Source organism: Panulirus ornatus, chromosome 15, assembly GCF_036320965.1.
Source record: "Panulirus ornatus isolate Po-2019 chromosome 15, ASM3632096v1, whole genome shotgun sequence".
Lineage (NCBI taxonomy): Eukaryota > Metazoa > Arthropoda > Malacostraca > Decapoda > Palinuridae > Panulirus > Panulirus ornatus.
The window spans coordinates 18,685,081-18,700,588 of record NC_092238.1 but is presented as its reverse complement, the minus strand read 5'-3'; the positions used below and the strand labels follow the sequence as shown (position 1 = coordinate 18,700,588).

The 15,508-nt window shown below is 41.6% G+C and overlaps 1 protein-coding gene across 1 annotated transcript in view; it reads right to left on the bottom strand.

The window, feature by feature from the left end:
* Nucleotides 1–15,508, bottom strand: part of LOC139753738 (tuberin-like) — a 466,749-nt gene that overhangs the window by 244,442 nt on the left and 206,799 nt on the right. The window contains exon 11 of the mRNA XM_071670535.1: nt 12,229–12,445. Coding sequence (XP_071526636.1) covers nt 12,229–12,445 — 217 coding nt within the window. The remainder of the gene's footprint in view (nt 1–12,228; nt 12,446–15,508) is intronic.

The window sequence follows — 15,508 nt, the reverse complement described above, 5'->3', positions numbered from 1 at the left end:
GTACAGCCATATCTTGGATACATGAGGGTAGGTAGTTGGTCATCCGCCATAATAAAGCCTTGACAGACCAAAAGTTTGTCTAGACCTCAACTTTTCCAGTACATTCATGAAAAACACCTATTTGCTTTTTATTACCACATATCTCTCTTACCCTTACATTACTTACTCAATCAAACCACCTCACACCACATACTGTCCCCAAACGTCTCATTTCCAACACATCCACCTTCCTCCACACAGCCCTATCTATTGCCCATGCCTCACAACCATATAACATTGTTGGAACCACTATTCCTTCAAACATACCCATTTTTGCTCTCCAAGATAGTGTTCTCACCTTCCACACATTCTTCAATGCTCCCAGAACCTTTGACCCCTCCTCCAATCTGTGACTCACTTCTGCTTCCATGGTTCCATCCGCTGCCAAATCCACTCCCAGATATCTAGAACACTTCACTTCCTCCAGTTTTTTCCAATCAAACTTACCTCCCAGTTGACTTGTCCCTCAACCCTACTGTACTTAATAACCTTTCTCTCATTCACAATTACTCTTAGCTTTCTTCTTTCACACACTTTACCAAACTCAGTCACCAGCTTCTGCAGTTTCTCACCCAAATCAGCCACCAGTGCTGTATCATCAGCAAACAACAACTGACTTACCTCCCAAGCCCTCTCATCCACAACAGACTGCATACTTGCCCCTCTCTCCAAAACTCTTGCATTCACCTCCCTAACAACCCCATCCATAAACAAATTAAAACCATGGAGACATCACACACCCCTGCTGCAAACCACATTCACTAGGAACCACTCACTATCCTCTCTTCCTACTCGTACACATGCCTTACATTGTTAAAAAAAAAGTTTTTACTGCTTCTAGCAACTTACCTCCCACACCATATACTCTTAATACCTTCCACAGAACATCCCTATCAACTCTATCATATGCCTTCTCCAGATCCATAAAAGCCACAACTGCTTTTCTAAGTATTATTCACATACATTTTTCAAAGTAAACACCTGATCCACACATCCTCAACCACTTATGAAACCGCACTGCTCATCCCCAATCTGGTGCTCTGCACATGCCTTTACCCTCTCAGTCAATACCCTTCCATATAATTTCCCAGGAATACTCAACGAACTTATACCTCTGTAGGTTGAACACTCATCTTTATCCCCTTTGCCTTTGTACAATGGCACTATATATGCATTCCGCCAACCCTCAGACACTTCACCATGAACCATACATACATTGAAAACCTCCCTAACCAGTCAAAAACACAGTCACCCCCATTTTTAATAAATTCCACAGCAATACCATCCAAACCCGCTGCCTTGCCAACTTTCATCTTCCACAACGCTTTCACTACCTCTTCTCTCTTTACCAAATCATTTTCCCTGACCCCTCTCACTTTGCACACCACCTCAACCAAAATACCCTATATCTGCCACTCTATCATCACACACATTCAACAAACCTTCAAAATACTCACTCCATCTACCTCTCACTTCACTACTACTTGTTATTACCTCCCCATTAGCCCCCTTCACCGACGTTCCCATTTGTTCTCTTGCCTTGCGCACTTTATTTACCTCCTCCCAAAACATATTTTCATTTACCCTAAAATTTAATGATACTCTCTCACCTGGGGATAGGGGAGAAAGAATACATCCCATGCATTCCTCACATTTCGTAAAAGGCGACTAAAGGGGACGGGAGCGGGGGTCTGGAAACCCTCCCCTCTTTGTATTTTAATTTTCTAAAAGGGGAAACAAAAGAAGGAGTCACGCAGGCAGTGCTCATCCTCCTCGAAGGCTCAGATTGGGGAGTCTAAATGTGTGTCGATGTAACCAAGATGAGAAAAAAGGAGAGATAGGTAGTATGTTTGAGGAAAGGAACCTGGATGTTTTGGCTCTGAGTGAAACGAAACTCAAGGGCAAAGGGGAAGAGTGGTTTGGAAATGTCTTGGGAGTAAGGTAAGAGGTTAATGAGAGGACAAGAGCAAGTGAAGGAGTATCACTACTCCTGAAACAGGAGTGGTGGGAGGATGTGATAGAGTGTAAGAAAGTAAACTCTAGATTGATATCGGTAAAACTGAAAGTGGATGGAGAGAGATGGGTGATTACTGGTGCATGTGCACCTGGGCATGAGAAGAAAGATCATGAGAGGCTAGTCTTTTTAGGAGCAGCTGAGTGAGTGTGTTAGTAGTTTTGATGTATGAGACCGGGTTATAGTGATGGGTGATTTGAATAGAAAGGTGAGCAATGTGGCAGTTGAGGGAATAATTGGTGTACATGCGGTGTTCAGTATTGTAAATGGAAATGGTGAAGAGCTTGAATACTTATGTGCTGAAAAAGGTCTGGTGATAGGGAATACCTGGTTTAAAAAGAGAGATATACATAAGTATACGTATGTAAGTGGGAGAGATGGACAGAGAGCGTTATTGGATTACGTGTTAATTGATAGGCACGCGAAAGAGAGACTTTTGGATGTCAATGTGCTGAGATGTGCAACTGGAGGGATGTCTGATCATTATCTTGTGGAGGCGAAGGTGAAGATTTGTAGAGGTTTTCAGAAAAGAAGAGAGAGTGTTGGGGTGAAGAGAGTGGTGAGAGTAAGTGAGCTTGGGAAGGAGACTTGTGTGAGGAAGTACCAGGAGAGACTGAGAACAGAATGGAAAAAGGTGAGAGCAAAGGAGGTAAGGGGAGTGGGGGAGGAATTAGTTGTATTTAGGGAAGCAGTGATGGCTTGCGCAAAAGATGCTTATGGCATGAGAAGCGTGGGAGGTGGGCAGATTAGAAAGGGTAGTGAGTGGTGGGAAGAGGAAGTAAGATTCCTAGTGAAAGAGAAGAGAGAGGTATTTGGATGATTTTTGCAGGAAATAATGCAAATGATTGGGATATGTATAAAAGAAAGAGGCAGGAGGTGAAGAGAAAGGTGCAAGAGGTGAAAAAGAGGGCAAATGAGAGTTGGGGTGAGAGAGTATCATTAAATTTTAGGGAGAATAAAAAGATGTTTTGGAAGGAGGTAAATAAAATGCTTAAGACAAGGGAATCAAATGGGATTCAGTGAAGGGGGCTAATGGGGAGGTGATAGCAAGCAGTGGTGATGCGAGGAGATGGAGTGAGTATTTTGAAAGTTTGCTGAATGTGTTTGATGATAGAGTGGCAGATATAGGGTGTTTTGGTCGAGGTGATGTGCAAAGTGAGAGGGTTAGGGAGAATGATTTGGTAAACATAGAAGAGGTAATGAAAGCTTTGCGGAAGATGAAAGCCGGCAAGGCAGCGGGTTTGGATGGTATATCAGTGAAATTTATTAAAAAAGGGGGTTACTGTACTGTTGACTGGTTGGTAAGGTTATTTAATGTATGTATGACGCATGGTGAGGTTCCTGAGGATTGGCGGAATGCTTGCATAGTGCCACTGTACAAAGGCAAAGGGGATAAAGGTGAGTGCTCAAATTACAGAGGTATAAGTTTGTTGAGTATTCCTGGGAAATCATATGGGAAGATATTAATTGAGAGGGTAAAGGCATGTACAGAGCATCAGATTGGGGAAGAGCAGTGTGGTTTCAGAAGTGGTAGAGGATGTGTGGATCAGGTGTTTGCTTTGAAGAATGTATGTGAGAAATACTTAGAAAAGCAAACGGATTTGTATGTAGCATTTATGGATCTGAAAAAGGCATATGATACAGATGATAGAGATGCTCTGTGGAAGGTATTAAGAATATATGGTGTGGGAAGGAAGTTGTTAGAAGCAGTGAAAAGTTATTATCAAGGATGTAAGGCATGTGTAAGTGTAGGAAGAGAGGAAAATGATTGGTTCTCAGTGAATGTAGGTTTGCTGCAGGGGTGTGTAATGTCTCCATGGTTGTTTAATTTGTTTATGGATGGGTTGTTAGGGAGGTGAATGCAAGAGTTTTGGAAAGAGGGGCAAGTATGCAGTCTGTTGTGGATGAGAGAGCTTGGGAAGTGAGGAAGTTGTTGTTCGCTGATGATACAGCACTGGTGGCTGATTCATGTGAGAAACTGCAGAAGCTGGTGACTGAGTTTGGTAAAGTGTGTGAAAAAAGAAAGTTAAGAGTAAATGTGAATAAGAGCAAGGTTATTAGGTACAGTAGGGTTGAGGGTCAAGTCAATTGGGAGGTAAGTTTGAATGGAGAAAAACTGGAGAAGTAAAGTGTTTTAGATATCTGGGAGTGGATTTGGCAGCGGATGGAACCATGGAAGCGGAAGTGAATCATAGGGTGGTGGAGGGGGCGAAAATTCTGGGAGCCATGAAGAATGTTTGGAATTCGAGAACATTATCTCGGAAAGCAAAAATGGGTATGTTTGAAGGAATAGTGGTTCCAACAATGTTGTATGGTTGCAAGGTGTGGGCTATGGATAGAGTTGTGCGGAGGAGGGTGGATGTGCTGGAAGTGAGATGTTTGAGGACAATATGTGGTGGGAGGTGGTTTAATCGAGTAAGTAATGTAAGGGTAAGAGAGATGTGTGGAAACAAAAAGAGTGTGGTTGAGAGAGCAGAAGAGGGTGTTTTGAAATGGTTTGGTCACATGGAGAAAATGAGTGAGGAAAGATTGACCAAGAGGATATATGTGTCAGAGGTGGAGGGAACGAGGAGAAGTGGGAGACGAAATTGGAGGTGGAAAGATGGAGTGAAAAAGATTTTGAGTGATAGGGGCCTGAACATGCAGAGGGTGAAAGGTGTGCAAGGAATAGAGTGAATTGGAACGATGTGGTATACCGGGGTCAACGTGCTGTCAATGGATTGAACCAGGGCATGTGAAGCGTCTGGGGTAAACCATGGAAAGTTCTGTGGGGCTTGGATGAGGAAAGGGAGCTGTGGTTTCGGTGCATTATTACATGACAGCTAGAGACTGAGTGTGAACGAATGGGGCCTTTGTTGTCTTTTCCCAGCGCTACCTCGCACACATGAGGGGGGAGGGGGTTGTTATTCCATGTGTGGCGAGGTGGCAATGGGAATGAATAAAGGCAGACAGTATGAATTATGTACATGTGTATATATGTATATGTCTGTGTGTATATATATATATGTGCATATTGAGATGTATAGGTATGTATATTTGTGTGTGTGGACGTGTATGTATGTACATGTGTATGTGGATGGGTTGGGCCATTCTTTCGTCTGTTTCCTTGCGCTACCTCGCTGACGCGGGAGACAGCGACAAAGCAAAATAATAAAAATAATAAAAAATATTGACTGAGAGGGTGAAGGCATGTACAGAGCATCAGATTGGGGAAGAGCAGTGTGGTCTCAGAAGTGGTAGAGGATGTGTGGATCAGGTGTTTGCTTTGAAGAATTTATGTGAGAAATGCTTAAGAAAAGCAAATGGATTTGTATGTAACATTTATGGATCTGGAGAAGGCATATGATACAGTCGATAGAGATGCTCTGTGGAAGGTATTAAGAATATGCAGGTGTGGGAGGCAAGCTGTTAGAAGAGGTGAAAAGTCGTTATTGAGGATGTAAGGCATGTGTAAGTGTGGGAAGAGAGAAAAGTGATTGGTTCTTAGTGAATGTAGGTTTGCGGCAAGGGTGTGTGATGTCTCCATGGTTGTTTAATTCGTTTATGGATTGGGTTGTTAAGGAGGTGAATGCAAGAGTTTTGGAAAGAGGGGCAAGTATGCAGTCTGTTGTGGATGAGAGAGCTTGGGAAGTGAGGAAGTTGTTGTTCCCTGATGATACAGCACTGGTGGCTGATTCATGTGGGAAACTGCAGAAGCTGGTGACTGAGCTTGATAAAGTGTGTAAAAGAAGAAAGTTAAGAGTAAATGTGAATAAGAGCAAGGTTATTAGGTACAGTAGGGTTGAGGGTCAAGTCAATCGGGAGGTAAGTTTGAATGGAGAAAAACTGGAGGAAGTACAGTGTTTTAGATATCTGGGAGTGGATTTGGCAGCGGATGGAACTATGGAAGCGGAAGTGAATCATAAGGGTGGGGGAGGGGGCGAAAATTCTGGGAGCCTTGAAGAATGTTTGGAAGTCGAGAACATTATCTCGGAAAGCAAAAATGGGTATGTTTGAAGGAATAGTGGTTCCAACAATGTTGTATGGTTGCAAGGCATGGGCTATGGATAGAGTTGTGCGGAGGAGGGTGGATGTGCTGGAATTGAGATGTTTGAGGACAATATGTGGGGGAGGTAGTTTAATCGAGTAAGTAATGTAAGGGTAAGAGAGATGTGTGGAAACAAAAAGAGTGTGGTTGAGAGAGCAGAAGAGGGTGTTTTGAAATGGTTTGGTCACATGGAGAAAATGAGTGAGGAAAGATTGACCAAGAGGACATATGTGTCAGAGGTGGAGGTAACGAGGAGAAGTGGGAGACGAAATTGGAGGTGGAAAGATGGAGTGAAAAAGATTTTGAGTGATCGGGGCCTGAACATGCAGGAGGGTGAAAGGCGTGCAAGGAACAGAGTGAATTGGAACGATGTGGTATACCGGGGTCAACGTGCTGTCAATGGATTGAACCAGGGCATGTGAAGCGTCTGGGGTAAAACATGGAAAGTTTTGTGGGGCTTGGATGTGGAAAGGGAGCTGTGGTTTTGGTGCATTATTACATGACAGCTAGAGACTGAGTGTGAATGAATGGGGCCTTTGTTGTCCTTTCCTAGCGCTATCTCGCACACATGAGGGGGGAGGGGGTTGTTATTCCATGTGTGGCGAGGTGGCGATGAGAATAAATAAAGGCAGACAGTATGAATTATGTACATGTGTATATATGTATATGTCTGTGTGTATATATATATGTGCATATTGAGATGTATAGGTATGTATATTTGTGTGTGTGGACGTGTATGTATGTACATGTGTATGTGGGTGGGTTGGGCCATACTTTCGTCTGTTTCCTTGCGCTACCTCGCTAACGCGGGAGACAGCGACAAAGCAAAATCATAAAAATAATAAAAAATATTGACTGAGAGGGTGAAGGCATGTACAGAGCATCAGACTGGGGAAGAGCAGTGTGGTTTCAGAAGTGGTAGAGGATGTGTGGATCAGGTGTTTGCTTTGAAGAATGTATGTGAGAAATGCTTAGAAAAGCAAATGGATTTGTATGTAACATTTATGGATCTGGAGAAGGCATATGATACAGTTGATAGAGATGCTCTGTGGAAGGTATTAAGAATATACGGTGTGGGAGGCAAGCTGTTAGAAGCAGTGAAAAGTCTTTATTGAGGAAGGCATGTGTAAGTGTGGGAAGAGAGAAAAGTGATTGGTTCTCAGTGAATGTAGGTTTGCGGCAAGGGTGTGTGATGTCTCCATGGTTGTTTAATTTGTTTATGGATTGGGTTGTTAAGGAGGTGAATGCAAGAGTTTGGAAAGAGGGGCAAGTATGCAGTCTGTTGTGGATGAGAGAGCTTGGGAAGTGAGGAAGTTGTTGTTCCCTGATGATACAGCACTGGTGGCTGATTCATGTGGGAAACTGCAGAAGCTGGTGACTGAGCTTGATAAAGAGTGTAAAAGAAGAAAGATGAGAGTAAATGTGAATAAGAGCAAGGTTATTAGGTACAGTAGGGTTGAGGGACAAGACAATTGGGAGGTAAGTTTGAATGGAGAAAAACTGGAAGTGAAGTGTTTTAGATATCTGGGAGTGGATTTGGCAGCGGATGGAACCATGGAAGCAGAAGTGAATCATAGGGTGGGAGAGGGGGCGAAAGTTCTGGGAGTGTTGAAGAATGTGTGGAAGTTGAGAACATTATCTCGGAAAGCAAAAATGGGTATGTTTGAAGAAATAGTGGTTCCAACAATGTTATATGGTTGCGAGGCATGGGCTATGGATAGAGTTGTGCGGAGGAGGGTGGATGTGGTGGAAATGAGATATTTGAGGACAATATGTGGTGTGAGGTGGTTTGATTGAGTAAGTAATGATAGGGTAAGAGAGATGTGTGGTAACAAAAAGAGTGTGGTTGAGAGAGCAGAAGAGGGTGTTTTGAAATGGTTTGGTCACATAGACAGAATGAGTGAGGAAAGATTGACCAAAAGGATATATGTGTCAGAGGTGGAGAGAATGAGGAGAAGTGGGAGACCAAATTGGAGGTGGAAAGATGGAGTGAAAAAGATTTTGAGTGATCAGGGCCTGAACATGCAGGAGGGTGAAAGGCGTGAAAGGAATAGAGTGAATCGGAATGATGTGGTATACCGGGGTTGATGTGCTGTCGATGGATTGAACCAGGGCATGTGAAGCGTCTGGGGTAAACCATGGAAAGTTCTGTGGGGCCTGGATGTGGAAAGAGAGCTGTGGTTTTGGTGCATTATTACATGACAGCTAGAGACTGAGTGTGAGCGAATGTGGCCTTTGTTGTCTTTTCCTAGCGCTGCCTCGCGCACATGAGGGGAGAGGGGGTTGTTATTTCATGTGTGGCGGGGTGGTGATTGGAATGAATAAAGGCAAACAGTATGAATTATGTACATGTGTATATATGTATATGTCTGTGTGTATATATATATGTATACGTTGAGATGTATAGGTATGTATATTTGCGTGTGTGGACATGAAGCTATATACATGTGTATGTGGGTGGGTTGGGCCATTCTTTTGTCTGTTTTCCTTGCGCTACCTCGCTAACGCGGGAGACAGCGATAAAGGAAAATGAATAAATAAATACTCTCACCCCAACTCTCATTGCCCTCTTTTTCACCTCTTGCACCTTTCTCTTGACCTCTTTGTTTTATAGATCTCATAGTCATTTGCACTATTTCCCTGCAAAAATCATCCAAATGTCTCTCTCTTTTCTTTCACTAATAATCTTGCTTCTTTATCCCACCACTCATTACCCTTTCTAATCTGCCCACCTCCCACCTTTCTCATGCCACAAGCATCTTTTGTGGAAGCCATCACTGCTTCCCTAAGTACATCCCACTCCTCCTCCACTCCCCTTATGTCATTTGCTCTCACCTTTTTCCATTCTGTACTCAGTCTCTCCTGGTACTTCCTCACACAAGTCTCCTTTCCAAGCTTCCTTACCCTCACCACTCTTTTCACCCCAACATTCTCTCTTCTTTTCTGAAAACCTCTACATATCTTCACCTTCACCTCCACAAGATAATGGTCAGACATCCCCCAGTTGTTCCTTTCAGCACATTAACATTCAAAAGTCTCTCTTTAACACACCTATCAATTAACACGTAATCCAATAACGCTCTCTGGCCGTCTCTCTTACTTACATATGCATACTTATGTATATCTCTCTTTTAAACCAGGTATTCCCAATCATCAGTCCTTTTTCAGCGTACAAATCTACAAGCTCTTCACCATTTCCATTTACAGCACTGAACACCCCATGTACACCAATTATATCCTCGACTGCCATATTACTCACCTTTGCATTCAAATCACCCATCACTATAACCCAGTCTCGTGCATCAAAGCTGCTAACACACTCACTCAGCTGCTCCCAAAACACTTGCCTCTCATGATCTTCTCATGACTAGGTGCATAGGCACCAATAATCACCCCTCTCTCTCCATCCACTTTCAGTTTTACCCATATCAATCTAGAGTTTACTTTCTAGCATTCTAACACATACTCCCAGAACTCCCGCTTCTGGAGTAGTGCTACTCTTTCCTTTGCTCTTGTCCTCTCACCAACCCCTGACTTTACTCACAAGACTTTCCCAAACAACTCTTCCCCTTTACCCTTGAGCTTCATTTCACTCAGAGTCAAAATATCCAGGTTCCTTTCCTCAAACATACTACTTATCTCTCCTTTTTTCTCATCTTGGTTACATCCACACACTTTTAGACACCCCAATCTGAGCCTTCGAGGAGGATGAGCACTCCCCGCATGACTTCTTTTGTTTCCCCTTTTATGAAGTTAAAATACAAGCAGGGGAGGGTTTCTAGCCCCCTGCATAATACTATCACAAAATCATAACCTATATGAAAGTGCTAACATCCTTCTTGTAGAATTTTCACAAAATACTTTTGAGACCATTCAGGCATGGGATCAGGGATACTGGGCTTGAAAAAACTCTCTTTCCTTCAACTCCCATTCAGCATTCATCATGTCCCAAATTACTTTAAATACATTATCCATGAGGCATATCATTCATTTATTCAAAGGAAGTATGATAACCTCTCCTCTTCATCTGATGGTAAATCTTTGTTTTTTAGCTAAGGGCATCGCAAACAACTTATGTCACTCTACCTTTCCTTCCCTTTTCCATTCTGATGGTAGAATTGCTGTATTTCTTACAGATTAAACAACTCACTTTGGTTTTTGTTTCTTCTCTAACTCTATTCTGGATGGCTCTAACATTCCTTCTCTCCCCTATGCTCATCTAATTAATCATATGCCCCTTCCTGTAATCTCTTTTCCAACAGTCCAAAATGCATGTCTCTCTCTGGACCTGGTGGCATCTATCCCCTTGTAATTAAAGAATGTGCCTCCAAACTTGCACTTGTGCTTACTCATCTATTCTGTTTCTGTTTAAAGTCCAGATTTTTCCTTATTCTTGGGAACATACATTTGTACAACCCATCCCTAAGAAGGGTGACTGTTCTAACCCTTCTACCTATCATCCTGTTGCTTTGACATCTATCTATTTCTAAGGTTTTTGAATCCTCCCCAATCCCATATCCTCAGACATCTTGAATCTTACAGTCTTCTCTCTGATCATCAGCAAATAAGGAGAGATCCACTGGCAATATCCCATCATCCCTGAAAGATCTTTGGGAATCCTGTGTAGCTGCCCTTGATATAACCAAACCTTCAGATAGGGTGTGGAAATGGGGTCTCATCTCCAAGTTCCCTTCTTTTGGTTTCCCTTCCTCACTCTGCTCCCTCATATCTAGCTTCCTCTCTGACTGATCTATCTCTGTGGGTGTTGATGGATCAGCCTCTTCCCCATTCTCCATTAACAGCAGTATCCCTCAAAGTTCTGTCCTGTCTCCTACACTTTTTCTCCTTTTTACCAACGATTGCCTCTCTTCTACAAATACCCAAATATACTCATATGATGACTCAACACTGCATTCCTCCACATCCTTCAAATCTGCTTCCTCTTTTCTCACTTGATCTACCTCTCAACTTGATACAACTTCTTTAAAAAACTCAGACTTGGACAGAATATTTCAGTGGGGTCAACAAACTCTAGTTAAGTTTAATGGCTCCAAGACCCAGCTTCTGTCCATCACTCTAAAAAATATTCTTAACAACTTTCCTTTCTCCTTTAATGGAGCAGTAATTCCACCTCTTGACTCAATGAAAATACCTGGTATTACTCCAACATCTACACTTTCTTGAAAAACCCACATTATGGAAATACCTAAGTCTGCCTCTAAAACACTGGGAGTCCTTTTTAAACAGATGTCAAAATTTCTTTTCTTCAGAACAGTCCTTGTATGAAGTACTGTTCTCACATCTGAGGGGGTTCGTGCTCTGCATCCTTACTTAAAATTACTGAGTCGAAAGTAACTTGAAAGAACTGATTCGAAAGCAACTTGAAGGAACTGAGTTGAAAGCAGTCCTACTTATCAATTCTCCCAAGTTAACTAAAAAAAATTGACCCACTTGCCCAACGACACAATGCTGGTTCACTTTCCCTCATCTATATGTATCATTCTGGCTTTTACTTGTGAAAGCAGGCTACTTGTGTGCCCCCACCACTAGCCAGACCACTCAATAGTTGACAAGTTGCTGTGGCACATCATTAATGTGATGCCATTGGCAACTAATGGGTGGGCCATTTAATAACTATTTCATTTCCTCTACCTCAAAGCTTTGGAAATCTCAACCCATTCATGGACTTCCCAATAACAATAACTGGGCATTTTTTAAAAGAAAGATTTTTTCCACACTCTAAATTTCGTAAATATTTTTCTTTGTTTTTTCTTTTTTCCTCTTTCATCATTCTCCTTACCATTCAATTATGGTTAGTGCTTGATGTGGACTTTTTTATAATAATATACCTACATCAAAATAGATGATTTTTTAACATACTTTGGAAATAAAAGTAAGGGGAGGAGTTAATATTATCGAAGTACTGATGCTCTTAAATGACTGGAGGGTTGGGGATGAATACCATAGTTCTGTAAAGTTAACTCACAATATGTACATAGCTGAAAGCACTAACTCCATCATATGAACATACATGGGATGGAGTTCAAGATAAATATAGAGATATCCCTATCTGCAGTGCCTGAAATATCTGCTGAAGATTGTTATATGTTGCTCTAACCATCAGAGAATCAACACAAAATAATCTCACCTGTGGGTGAATACAATTCCATGAGCTGCTGTTCCCTTTCTTTATGAGCCTCATAAAGTCGTTGACCATGCTTATGATCTACCATTATGTATGGGGAATAAGGAGGAATCAGTGAGGAAAACAAGTCTTCCTTTTCATCGGCGACCTTATCTGGGATCCTTGGAAAGCCCACCTGGTACTTGGAGTTGGCTCGCATATCAAATATCATTTCAAAGATCTGCAAGAGAATCATAAAAGATGACTTTGAAGTGGCTTACATATCAAATTTCATTCAAAAATTTGCAAGGAAACTTTAAACCTTAAATGGCAAGCATGGTCTAAACTCTTACATCACACTTGGGGGGAAGAAGGGAATGTGAAATGACAGATTATTATTCAAAAGTAACTGATAATAGATGGAAATTTATATCATTATCTTTGTTGGTCTGGTCCAGAGATACAAGAGTAGATGGTGGGTGTGTGAATGATATGTTTGACAGTTTCCAATAAAAGTGAACACTAAAAACAAAACTTCTTTCTATTTAGCTTGCTTTACATCAAAATTCCAATTCTATACACAGGTACTGCAGTGGGGTACTTTTCTCTTGACCTCCTGTCACTTTCAATTAAACTCCTAATCACTCACAATCTCTTCTACTGGTACTGTCCATACACTTCCCTTTCTTTTCACTAGCACACTGGCTACTTAATTCCACCACTCCCTACCATTTCTCCTATGTCCATGTCCCAACTTCCACATGCAACACATTTAAGCAATGCTTCCCTAACTACCTTCCACTTTTGTTTCAATTGGTTTCACCCTATGCTATTCTTTACTCAATCTCTCATGGCATCTCACTTTCATATCACAGATATCATTTCCTCTTTTCCTACAATCACCAACTCTTAAACTCATCTCATCCATGAAGTAATCTAAAAATCCACAAGATGCCCCTCTCAGCTCCACATCCAGCAATCTCTCCTTAGTCAACCAACACATAGGAGATTATTGTCTTGATCCCCAACCTCACTCACCCATGCTTACTTAGGCACCTTTTTTTAACCCTAGAATTCCCAATCCCCATTCCCCTTTCAGGACACAACTTGAAAACCTCTTCCCCTTTTTCATTTACACCATGGATCCTATGCACCAAAATTATATTAATTTGCCATATCAACTATCCTAGCAACAAGTTTCGATCACTTGCACCAAATCTGCCAAAGCATTCACTCAGCTCCCCCAGAAAGCATTCCTTTCTTCTTCACTTCCCCCTCACTACTAGATGCATAAGCATTAACAATCACCCATCTTTCACAGTCTACTTTCTTTCTAACACATCACAACGCACTTCCTTTTACTCTTTAACACTATCCCACAGCTCCTTATTCATGAGTGTCAACCTCTTGTTCCTCCTGCCCTCTCCCTAGTCCTGTACTTTACTTTCAAAATGTTCCCAACCATTCTATCACTCTCCATTTCAATTTTAATTCACTGAGCCAGAAAATCAAAGTTTTTCTCATCAAACATAGCATCTTTCTCTCACCCTTCTTTTCATCCTGGTTACAACCATGTCTCCACTAAGATATCAAAGCCTAAGCCGTCAGGAACAAATTCTCACTTTGGTCTTTCTTGCTCCTGCTTTTTGAAAGTGATTACACTTAGAGGGTTTTTCAGCTCCAAAAACATACGAGATAGGAAGCTAAAATTCCTAATCTGCAACTCCCGTATGGTAATATATATGGAACAATAACGCTTATCATAAAATCAAATTTTTTTTAAAGGTTATTTTCTCTTCATTATTAAGCTATTCTTAACCAACTGATTGCTAATGTGCTACATATGGTACAGACTGTCTCAGGCAGTTGATTGTGAGTGTGCTGTATATGATCTGGAGCTTTCAGTTATCCTATGCAAGGTTACTGGAAGAGCAGCAATCATTTATGTTTGGATTTCTTATATGATGGCAGGACTTAAAATGTTAAAAAATATGCCAGTGCCTCACATCTGGAAGGATACTTAATGTTTTCAAACAAGTGCTGTACAGACTCATGTTAAGAGTTATAATTGATAGTATCTCCCTCCATAGGCAAAATCAATCTTCCCTTTTTCTGATGCCTATGCAAAGGGTTATTTTATCCATGCAGAAACAATGTGAGAGAGAACCTGTTAACAACAAACAAGATGGATGATAACAACTGGGTAAAGGGGAAAACAAAGTAAAATTTGGAGGAATAGTGTAAAACAAATGGAAAATAATACCTTTTAAAAAACTGTATTGCAAATCTGATCTTTAAAAACCTCTTTATTGGAGAAGGGAAAAATCACATATTCATCATATGACAGAGGGTGAGTAGGAGAACAAAGCCACAGACATACATATTTACAGACTTGACACAGACAAGGAGATAAGAACAGCCAGACAATGAACATTGTAATCAGTATCAATAATCATGATTATCATCATTACATGCATATGTGAATCTGCTGCCAGGGAGAGGGAGGGCTCTGGTAGTAAAAGCCCCCCCCCCCCCTTCTCACAGCCCTTGTGAATTTTAGGTATACTCCTCTGACTACACTTTATCGTGTGACTCTGCTACCAGCAAGAAGGAGGGCTCAAGTGGTAATGCATTGGCCCCTCCCAATAGCCTAGCTAACTAAAATAATATCCCATCCCCTACCCTCAGAGAAATCCATTAGGTAGCAGGCTGTTAACAGCAGCCACCTAGGGTTGTGCTACCATCCTGACTAAGGAGCATTAAAGTGGTGCACGGAACCACCTGACATTCTCCATGTTAGGATTGCTGGTCTTACTTTGTCTCATCAAAGGACTACCAGGATAATCCTGCCATCTCCTTACAAGCACCATACACCTACTTCAATCTCGCTTATTTTCTTCACATAAGTACTCTTGCCAACTCGTGTCTACTCAAATGCTCTTAAGCATTATCAAGATAGAGTCCAACAAATCTATTGCCCCTAGTCCCCAGCATCATGGGATGCTAAGAATCTCCAGGTTTACACCTGACTCTACTGCCAAGGAGAGGAAGGGCTCAGGCAGGAGTAGTATTGGCCCCTCCCATGGCTTCTCCCTCTCTGTTAGAACTTCCTCCTTTTCTATAACTATACCAATATTTGTGGTCTCTCTAATAACCTCACCTTTACTGAAAACCATCTGCCAAGTACATCTAATATGTTACTTCTCTCTGATACACAGCTGTCTAATGAAGTTCTCACAATTTCCTTTTTTCATATCCAACTATAATCTCCACACGATTCCTGTTCAAAGGTGATGTGTGTGGT